Genomic DNA, 11,459 nt, shown 5'->3' with positions numbered 1-11,459 from the left:
AAAAAGATGTACCGTTATTCATTCAAGCAATTATTACCATGAAATTGACATTTTAAAGATATTCCCTGAGGTGGCTTTCCTTTTTTCGCAGTCCCATAAGTTGTGCAAGAAGATAGAAAGGTTAAGGAGCAGTTAAGGAGCAGTTTCAGCAAATTATGGATGAAGTTTTACAATTCCAGCATGATCACAAGTCTACCCATTAAAAGTTTGTAACAGTGCGTGCAAGTTGAGAAACATATGTAAAATTTAGCATATTTAGAATACATATGGTTTTTACTATATGGCTGTCCTTGCTAGTTATTGATCCAGTTTAGAATACATATGTCAATAGGATTTGCTACATGGCTGTCCTTGCTAGTAATTGATCCAATTTAGAATACATAGGTTCATAGGATTTGCTACATGGCTGTCATTGCTATTAATTGATCCAATCTGTACAAGCAACAGCAATCGTGTAGTTACTAAACTTTTTATGTTTTCTTGGTTAACTGCCGGTTGGCTTTATAATCTTTTTCACTTGGTTCAATATAAAATATAACACTAAAAGAAGCTGGGAAAAGGATTACTACAGGAATGCTAGATGGCCACTTGTCACCACCAGGGCAATGGAGTATTGACACAAAATGATAGACAATCAGGTCGAGTATATCTACTGCACATTACTTCAATAGAAATTGGGCTGTCTCAAAGGTTTTCAGATGTAGCTTTTGTCCGTTTGTTATATTTCCCACTCTGAAAACTATGTATGTGGTAAAATTAGTATAAATAATCAGCCAACAAACTTCGTTGTAAAAAAACAAAAAACAAAAAAAAACTTTTTAATTAGTCTACCTTTTGCAAAACATAAGGAAAATGGGTCAATTGTTTAAGAATTGCAGTTGACAGAGTTCTATAAATCCATATGAACAAACGAGTAAATGGTTTATAACTTTAGCTATCAATTTTATTTTATGTTTTGCAACCCAACCTTAACATACAGTTTGCAGCCTTCTATCCATTTGATCAAAGCTCGAATTTCCAGAGAAAAATCCAGTTAACATACAGTTTGCAGCCTTCTATCCATTTGATCAAAGCTTGAATTTCCAGAGAAAAATCCAGTGATTTTTCTCTGGAAATTCGAGCTTTGATCAAATGGATAGAAGGCTGCAAACTGTATGTTAAGGTTGGGTTGCAAAACACAAAATAAAATTGATAGCTAAAAGTTATAAACCATTTACTCGTTTGTTCATATGGATTTATAGAACTCTGTCAGCTGCAATTCTTAAGGGTCCGTTTGGCAGCAGGAATACAAGTGAAATAGGCATATGTAAATTCTTAAAATTTTGAATTGTTTGTTTGGATGCACCAAATCAGAATTGGAGTAGGAATAAAACAGGAATACATATTCCAATTTTGGCCCAAAAATGAGCATTTGCAATTTCACCTAAATAGGTGGAATTGGAATTCGTATTCCTATTCCAGTTTTATTTATTTTAGAAAACATAAATTTTTGGGTCAATGAATTATGGCTGAACCAAACAGAGAATAGGAATATGTACCCCATTTGCTAATCCAGAATATCTATTCCTATTACCATACTTATATTTCCTTAGCCAAACAGGCCCTGAGGGAATCACAAGCTTTCAACTAGATAGACAATAAAACTTTTTACAATGCCTTCTATCCAATCAAAGGAAGTAAAATTGAACCAAAATTCTTGGAAAAAATAAAGTTAACAGAACTACTGGACGAATCAACACTTCTTGAGAAGACTAAAAAACAAACAAACAACAATCTAGAACTATCATTTAAAAAATCCAAAAACATCTCAAACCCCGTGCAGTGTCCCTAAAACGCCACTGACGTGCTCTGATCTTAAGCCCGACAGAAAATCCAAAATCTCCAAAGAAAATAATGTAAACTGTGCAACAATCCAGAAAGGTTAATTTAATACATTGGTGCAACACACAGTATTTTCACTAACCCATTTCACAAGACACAAACAAGTAACACATCCACTTGTTCGTATGGCCTTATCTGACATCACAAGCGCCTCATTTTTCAAATTTTACTTCATCAAATGAAGAGATCTTATCTGCATAAAGAGTGCCTGCAAGTATTTAGTTGTGTTTTACTGTGCATTGAAGGGGTAATTCTTTCCCTTGCAAGAGGGATAGAATAGAAATAAGAAGCGTATTATTTTAAATTGTATATCAATGCCAAAAGACTAATTTAGGATCTTCAATGAAAAACTTGAAAAAAGAGGATAATGAGAAGCCTTCTGAATCTCATTATCAATGACATATAATCTGTTACATGTCCAGCACATTGCTGCAATTCGGGTGATATACCAGAGATAAAAGGAAAGATAAGAAAAATCAAACAAAACCACTACATTATGTGCCACAACAGAGGCATGCAACTGAGAATGCTCATAAACAAGCATCGGCTTAATTAAAAGTTCATATTGAGACTTGTAAGGAAATCACAGAGCAGATAGTTAAAAACCACAAGCCTGCATAAAAAGGTTGGGACTCTTAAATCAAGCGATACAAAACATTGACCAAAATGCAAAGTCTGCCTAAACTGCAAAAATGAGATGGGCTGATGAAGCTGTAGCATGTGACATTCATCTTTATTTCCTCTAACTGTGATTAGTCAAAAGGACTGCAATCAAACTGCAGCGCCAGCTGTTGCTTGCTTATTTGCGAAGGCAATCCCCTTCTCAATGCTTCCTTTTAACTCTGGCTTAAGAGATTCTAGAGCTTTCTGTTCATATTCGGTCAAGCCCTCAAGAACATCTGGTAACACTCCCTCAACGCCTTCCTTTCCAAGTTTAATCTTTGATGCAAAGAATGGCAAATCAGTTAATTCGGATTGAACATAAGAGCATTCATAGACATCTTGATCACCATCAAGGGCACGGAGAGAAGATTCAACAAATCTAGCTGCAGCATAAGCCATGGACAGAGTTGCAGATCCAGCACCAGCTTTTGCTTCCACGACCTCAGTTCCAGCATTTTGAATTCTCACTGTTAGTGATTCAACCTCTTCTTGGGTAAATGTTACATAAGGCTTGGTTTTTGACAGCAATGGAAGAATAGTAATTCCTGCATGACCACCAACAACTGGAACATCCACAGTTGCAAGTTTTAGATTCTTCCTCTGAGCAACAAAAGTGTTTGCTCTAACGACATCCAAGGTGGTAACACCGAACAACTTTTTAGGATCATAAACACCTTTCTGCTTGAGCACCTCAGCCGCAATGGGCACAGTTGAATTCACAGGGTTACTGATAATATGAATGAAGGCATTAGGACAGTTATCTGCAACAGCCTCTATCAAGTTCTTGACAATACCTGCATTGATATTGAAAAGGTCATCTCGGGTCATTCCAGGTTTTCGAGGAACTCCTGCAGGAATCACTACCACATCTACACCCTTTAAAGAATTTGCCAATTCAGTAGGTCCAGTGAAGTCCTGAACCTGCGCAGGACTGTTGCAGTGGCTCAAATCTGCAGCAACACCCTTCACATTTGCAATATCGTAAAGATTCAAAACAGAGACCAATGGAAACATTTTAATCAATAATGAGAGAGGTTGCCCAATCCCTCCTGCAGCACCAAGAATGGCAACTTTGAAACCTTCAGCTGAAGATGCCTGACCAGCCTTTGCAATGATTTGTCTCTTCTCTGCTGGTTTTATAACATTTATAGAGGATCTAAACACTGCATTTGTCTCACTAGTAAAAGAGTTTGCCTCAGATTCAGAGGATATGCCAGCTTTCAAGCTGCTAAATATCTTGGATGACATTTTACTAGGAAACCTGATCACCGAAGACCGCAGATGTATTCCAGCCCCAGATAAGCGGGGTTCCGAAAAGGATGGTGAGAGCCCACGGGCAGAAACCTTAGACATTGATATAGTTGCAGATGCCATGCTGTTCCTCAACACCTGAATATTCAGAAGAGTTTATACTCAGCAGATAAAAATCAATCCACTTGGATGCTTTTGATTCTTGAACAAAATGGACTATGGACTATGAAATCACATGATATGCACCCTACTCCTAGAGCATGCCATCTAAAACCCATATGACTAAGAAGTCTATCCAAATGATAAAGCAGAACGAATGTATCAATTAACTGTGTAGATTGGGAAGATAAATTTTATATCTACGAGTATAGATATCTTAAATAAATCTATCTAAAGAAATGCCGATAGATATCCACTACAAAATCATTACAATTTAATTTACTACATCTATTAAAATTATTAATATTTTCTTTATCTGCAATTTTTTTTCTAACTTAAGCTTTTTATTTTAATCTCTAAAAAAATGGATGATTTATATCTCTAAATATTATAATTTAAACAAATATCTTATGTGATATTTATTAAATTATTTTTAAAAGTATATTTTGTTTATAATAAAATTTAAACTTTTGACATGTAGATGAGTGTCAAATTTAACCTAGAAGAATAAAAGTTAACAATAACACACTCGCACCATCCCACTCCACCCATTCTACCATTGTAGAATGCCTATTGGCATTAATTATGGAATGAGAAATACATCCAATGGGTTAGTATCCACTTGTACAGCAATAGTGGGTAAAATAGAGTAACAAATCAATAACAAAATAAACCTAACAGAAATTGCTAGACACAATCATGGTTAAAACATTAGATCTTAGCAAAATATTTACAACACAAACATTTTATGTAAAGCATACACACTTAATGATGAGGATATGATAATTTACACTACAAGTGAGAGCAATTCTACTTACTGCAAGGGTTTCATGGAGGATCATTACAACAACTTCCATCTCCAAAAATGAAACAAGCAAACAAAAAACCTACATTTACAGAGCCCCAACTGCTACATGTCACAAACATTTGGAGAGCATCAGAGGAAAGAATTGCAGCACCCATTACAATTATTTTAGACATCAATCGTGAGCTTGTATCCAACCAATTTTATAATTTCTTTTACATTATCTTTTCCACTTAAATCCGAAAGCTTTCTCAGTGTTGAGCTATGGTCCCACAGAAGGAAGGTTATCCAAAATTTCTGTGAAGCTTAGAAAATTTTGGAACCTTATTAGAAAGGTCATTCCATAAATTTTCAATGGAGAAAAAATTAAGTTGAGTAAGAAACTTATTTAGACATCAATCGTGAGCTTGTATCCAACCAGTTTTATAATTTCTTTTACATTATCTTTTCCACTTAAATCTGAAAGCTTTCTCAGTGTTGAGCTATGGTCCCAAGGAAGAAGGCTATCAAAAATTTCTGAGAAGCTTAGAAAATTTTGGAACCTTATTAGAAGTTCATTCCATAAATTTTCAATGGAGAAAAATTTAAGTTGAGTAAGAAACTTACTGTGAGAAATTTCATTAGCTATTGGCAGAAGGATAATCCAATTTTTTATCAAAATTTAAGAATGTGACATGCAAAGTGTCAGACATAAAATTCCCTAAGCTAATGGGAAACAGTTTCAGACCATCCACCCGAACTATTGAAAATGCAGTCATCCTATTTTATGGATAAAAATACTATAAATTTTGTAGTTGATACTTTTTGATTCCATGGGACAGACCTTGAAATACAGTAGGGGTTGAAACTCCTTCCATGGGAAAGCATCCTTAATAATTATCACTACACATCCACAAGAGATGTAAATTACAAAGATTCATTCAAGGGACCACTAATTAAAAGATATTTTAAAACAGAAATAATACGTTGCAGGAAACCACAGAGCACCACCATAACCTGTGGTGGGCAAACTTTTTAAGATGATAGTACAATGAGCCCTACAGTCGAACATAGTAGGGAGAATCAATTATAGGGTATTAGCTTCCAAACTATCCAACACGAAGATGCAAAGCTTCACAAAAAGAAAACATTAAACTATCATGCAGCAAGAATCCAAAAGAAAAAAAATGCATAGTTTCAAATTAAATGTCAGAAAATTGCCAGTAATATGCTATATGCCCATGAAGGGAAGCTAAAATTTGTCAAGTGTACTGCTAAGAAATTTTAGTAGCATTTGAATTTTTAAAACTTTGTGGGAAGTAAGAAATTTTGCACAAGAAATTGTATGAGACGTGTGCAAACTGAAATCCAGATGGCTGTAAAATGATTAAAATTCTTTAAAAACGATATGTAAAGTGTCACATAAAGCATAAAAAGTTAAAACTTTAGACACTGGAGGGAAAAATTCCAGGCCCTCCTACCCAACGGAGGCTGAAAATAAGAAGTTATTTTACTCTTGAAAAATTATCATGCAGCAAGAATTGTCAAGAAAAAAAATCATAGTTTCAAATTAAATGTGAAAAAATTCCCAGTAATAAGCTATAAGCCCATGAAGGGAAGCTAGAATCTCTCAAGTGTACTGCTAAATAGCATATGAATTTTTAACACTTTGTGGGAAGTAAGAAAACTCACAAGAAATTGTATGAGCCAAGTGCAAACTGAACTCCAGTTAGCTGTAACTGACCAAAAATTTAAAAAATCAAAAAAAGTCCAGATAGCTGTGAAAAAAAAAAATGTCATGAAAAGTGTCCCATAAGCATAAAAGTTAAAACTTTAGATACTGGAGGGAAGTTTCCAGGCCCTCCTACCCAACAGAGGCTTAAAATGAGAAGTTATTTTACTATTGTAGCTGGATTTTATTCTTATGTTGAACAAGTGAAGATCTAAGTACAGGTCATATTAAATGTTTCCATTTTTCATTTTTTGTGCTACTGTTGCTGTTGATAATTTGTTTCAATTTCAACTTTTTAGGATATTTATAATGCTCTATTCATAATTCTTCTCCTTAAACACTCTTTACTCATGGCTAGCTTTGCGCAAAGTTTTAAATAACTTCGTTGCATTGCCATTTTGTAAGCATTCTGTCTACAACAGAGTTTTATATTTGCAGACCGTGAATCTTGTATCTTTGTGATGAAGGGTTTGATGTTTTAATTTTTTAAACCTCTCATAGTGTTTCCATGGATAAACCATTCTTGATTTAATTACATTGGTGGATACATATCTAAGTAATTTTTTTGCTGTTAAATTTTCCTAAAATTTCAAGGATGTGGTCCAATGTAAAGGGCTTAGATCTTATTACTATTTCAAGGTCTGTCCTATTGTCGTAAAGATCTAAACCTTTCATTGCAAAGATACAAGATTAACGGTCTGCAAATATAAAACTCTGTTGCAGCCAGAATCCTTACAAGAAGGCAATGCAACTAAGTAATACTTCGTGCAAAGCTAGCCATGAGAATAAGTGTTTAAGGAGCGGAATTGCAAGTGGAGAATTTTCGATATCCTAAAGCATTTAAATTGAAATAAATTAATGAACAGCAAAGAGTCGCACAAAAATGAAAACTAGTCATTTAACATGACTTGTACATAAATCTTCACTTGTTCAACATTAGAAATAATTCTGATCAAGGATATTTAACTTCTTACTGTAAAAAGGGACAATCTGACAACACCGGAAGAGAATGTATATACGGTATACCAGTAATAGTCATCATTGTGGAGAGAATCTTGATTTATACAGAAAGGTTTGGTACTTCTTGTAAATATATAGAAAATTTAATGATTTAGAATATAGATGATACAATATACACCTATCACAGTCATCATCTCCAAAATATTACAATAAACAATTTTCAAAACTCAGTCTCTGGCAAACATTTAATACTATTAGCAACACTACATCCTTGATAGATGAAGGTCCAACACAAACATAAGAATCACCTAGAAGTTTGAAACAGTGGACAAGACTATTTGACCAAGGATAGCAGATTAACCGGGATGTAAAGTACTAATGTACTACAAAAGGCAAAGTGGGATGATTCTGTCGAAATCAACAACAAAATTAACCGGATCAAATCTTCTGTAACGAAAAATAAGTACTAACAAGCATCACATACTCATGTGCATAATTGTAGATGAGATCAGACAAACCAAGTAATCCTCTCAGCTTCTCAGTCCATATTGCCAAGCTAACTCTCAAGTGCCTTCCCTTAAGACCGTCCATTTCTCAGCAAATACAATCAAACTTTGACTCGTCTTGTTATCCATTTCAAATCAAATAGTTTTTAAAATTTCTTTCACCCATCAACTACACAGATATGTATTCCAGTGCCATGGTTGCCCATTCAACCACAAAACAATGGAATCTTGGAAAATTCTTTCAACCTGATGATGTCTTTAATCTAAAATGATAATGTAAAACGCGCACACAATTGAATCCACAAGTGGAAAAAGATCAACGTAATGAATTGAGGAAATCTGATGTCATTAAGAAACAGAGATCTCAACATAATAGATCTCACTTTGTGTAATGTTTACCCCTGAAATAAACATATATATTGTAGCCACAATTCTCAAAACAAACAACCAACATGTGAAAAAGTTATATCTTGCACCATTAAGACCATGAAATCCAACCAATTCCTAAAGTGCAATGTTTCCCAAAACATTTTTGTGTAGATAACGGGAAGACCGAGAGATCTTGGACTAGATCACACCATATCGAACCAAAGAGACCTTACCAAAGACAAAATAATAAAAGAAACAAAATATGCTAATATCCCGACAGAATCGGACGCAGAGTTATTCGCACCCAAAACAACCACAAATTCTGAATAGACTGTTCGATGAAAATAGAAATCAATTTTTGATACTGAGTATTTCCCAACGCCATAATTACCGATTTGACTCAAAAAACAAGCGATCTTGGACAAACTCTTAACCACTTTCGAATCAAAGACACGACTACAATTTGAAATTTAATACCCGGAAAAAGGCAAAATGCCAATACCTCATCACGTTAGATCTCACTCTCCGCATTATTGACATCTAAATCAACCATTCATATTCCAAGCAGACTTCAAAGTATGAAAAAAACTCGACTCATATCCTGCAGAATTTTTTATACCTAACGAAAATATGGTGGAAATCACTACAACAGCATTTGTCTTCCAGCTCTATTTCTCCTCATTGAACCGACATAATACACGACCTATGACCCAAAAATCAATGTTTCTAGAGCTGGACAAACAAATCAATGAATAAAATGCGAAAAATTACGACAACAGATACCGATTTGCCCTCAAAAACCCGGCGCAAACACTAGAATAATGAACTTCCAGCTCTGTTTTTCCCAAGTGATACTAAAATCAGGGTTTTTCTGCGCCATTTTAGCAGACTAAACTGAAAAAGAACACGATCTGGAGCGAAATCTTACCGTTTCGAGGACAACACACAGGAAAGAGCAACTTCGCGGTAGATCCTTTGCGCCTGAATCAATAAATACAGAGACTTCCTGCAACTAAAGAAAATAAATACTTTCGCTGGAAATATTGAGAGCCCCGCCACAGGTTATCTCTTAACGCCTCGGCACCTTCGTTAGTTGGGGTTTAGGCATCGAGCGATCTGGACCGTTAGTTTCATCGGACGGTCCCGATCAGCTTAACACGAATATTCTTACGCGATTCTTCGAGACCAATCGATGGACGGCTCCGAGGGTTCTGGAATATCGACGGTCAGGAGTGTTCTGCGTAGATCTGGTGCTGACGTGTGATGACGTGGCAAAATGGACAACGGTTTGACTTATATATTGCACTTGTATTTGTTGGCGTGTAGCATAAGGCATGCTTACGTGGAAAGAGCATGAAAAAGGCCTTGAGGAAAATAATATATAAGTCAAATGTGTTGAAATTGTTTATTTCAGATACGCCACGTGAAAAATGGACCTCCTAGCATGCGTTCCATTATATAGGGCAACTACCCCACCTAAAAGAAAACGAATAATTTATTTTAACAATTACTTTTGTCCATTTCCCTCTTACAAAACTCTATAATATTGCAGTTGGGCATATTTTGCATTTCATTTAGGTGGTTGACAATCAATCTTACACTACGGACTTCATGGAAATGCTTTTGTAACTTCATTAAAAAAAACACTTCAAGTTTTGTTAAATATTTTATTTTATGTTATCATAGTTAAATTATTGTTATTACTTTCTACTTCTATTTTTATTCAAACTTTTTATTTGTATTTTATATTAAATAGTGATGGTGTGGGGCTTACAATACCGTTTGAAGTTTCAATTAAACATTTTTTAAAATTATAAATTCCTTGGGTAACTCCATCAACAAAGGTATTATCAAATTGAATCCTAAGGATGGGGAAAAGGCTCTCATTAAAAATTAGAGACCTATTACTCTTCTTAATGTCTTTGATAAAATCTTTGCCAGAATCCTGGCGCTGAGACTTAAGAATATCCTTCCCAAATTTGTTTATTCTACCCAAACTGGCTTCATTAAAGGAATATATATTCTTGAGATTCTTGAGATTCTTTTTACCAATTGGGAAGCCATGAATTGGGCCAATTACTCTCACCAAAAATCTGTCATGTTTCTTCTAGATTTCGAGAAGGCCTATGACAGAGTGGAATGGAGCTTTATCTCCTTGATGCTTGAGGCCTTTGGATTTCCTAAAGTTTGTTGCAATTATGTTAATATATTGCTCAAAGATGCTTTTGCCCAAGTTGATGTTAATGGCTCCCTTTTTGTTTCCTTCCCCCTTGCTAGATCCATTAGGCAAGGTTGCCCCTTGGCCCCTGCCCTTTTTGTTATTGCCTCTGATGCTTTGTATTACTTTCTTAGAGTTAACTCTATCTCCCCTCTTGTTAGGGGCATATCTCTCCCTAATGATGATGAGCTTATAAACTACCAATTTGCCAATAATAGTGTTATTTTCTTTGAAATCGTTGCTAACAATTTTGAAGCTTTGCAAAAAAAACTCAATTTCTTTTGCAATATCTCTAGTGCTCGTTTATCCGATGCCAAATCTATGTGTCTTGGATGGGATGAACAACCCCCTAACTAGTTTCATAATTATGATTTTCAATGAGGAGGTCCTCATTAAATTGTGAGATATCTAGGCATACCCTTTTCTATTGATCTATCCTTAAAGGATATGTGGTCCTCGGTTAAAGATAAAATCACTAAGAAGTTGGTTAAGTGGCACAAAAAATCTTTATCCTTGACTGGTAGAGTACAAGTCTACCGAAAAAATCTCTCTTCCTACGATATATATTATTCCTCAACCTAGATGTTCAGTAATTTCCAAATCTTGGAAATCTAAAAGGCAGTCAGAAACTTCCTTTGGTCTAATGGTAAAGGAAATAGAAAGATGCATGATGTTAAGTGGGATTGGTGCCACACTGATAAGCTCCTTGGGGGCTTGGGCTTGAAGGATCTTAAACTCCAAGGGATTGCCCTTGCCACCAAATGGATTTTCCACTCTATGGGTGGTAATGATCCATGGAATATCCTTGTTAGGAACAGTATAGAAAGGGTATGTTGAAAACATATTGATACAAGTATGAATATGTGTTTCAATCATTATTTTGTTACTGATGTCAAACCTGCTACTTGTTGGTAAGACAATTGCTTAGATGATTTG

General features: G+C 35.1%; 1 protein-coding gene across 1 annotated transcript; it reads right to left on the bottom strand.

Moving 5' to 3' along the window:
* Positions 1-2,246: 2,246 nt before the first annotated feature.
* LOC149532119 (malate dehydrogenase, chloroplastic-like) lies at positions 2,247-9,347 on the bottom strand. The gene is made up of 2 exons (XM_089811708.1): positions 9,234-9,347; positions 2,247-3,933 (listed from the first exon to the last, which is right to left on the bottom strand). The coding sequence occupies exon 2, from the start codon at positions 3,916-3,918 to the stop codon at positions 2,653-2,655; it is 1,266 nt and encodes a 421-aa protein (XP_089667834.1). The 5' UTR covers positions 3,919-3,933; positions 9,234-9,347; the 3' UTR covers positions 2,247-2,652.
* Positions 9,348-11,459: the final 2,112 nt, after the last annotated feature.

The sequence above is a fragment of the Cupressus sempervirens genome, chromosome 11 (assembly GCF_028749045.1).
Source record: "Cupressus sempervirens isolate cs-2001-9-10 chromosome 11, ASM2874904v1, whole genome shotgun sequence".
Classification (NCBI taxonomy): domain Eukaryota; kingdom Viridiplantae; phylum Streptophyta; class Pinopsida; order Cupressales; family Cupressaceae; genus Cupressus; species Cupressus sempervirens.
This window is presented reverse-complemented; position numbering and strand designations above follow the sequence as displayed.

Coding starts and splice junctions, on each gene's coding strand:
- LOC149532119 (XM_089811708.1), bottom strand. CDS start 3,918: ATGGCATCTGCAACTATATCAATGTCTAAGGTTTCTGCCCGTGGGCTC.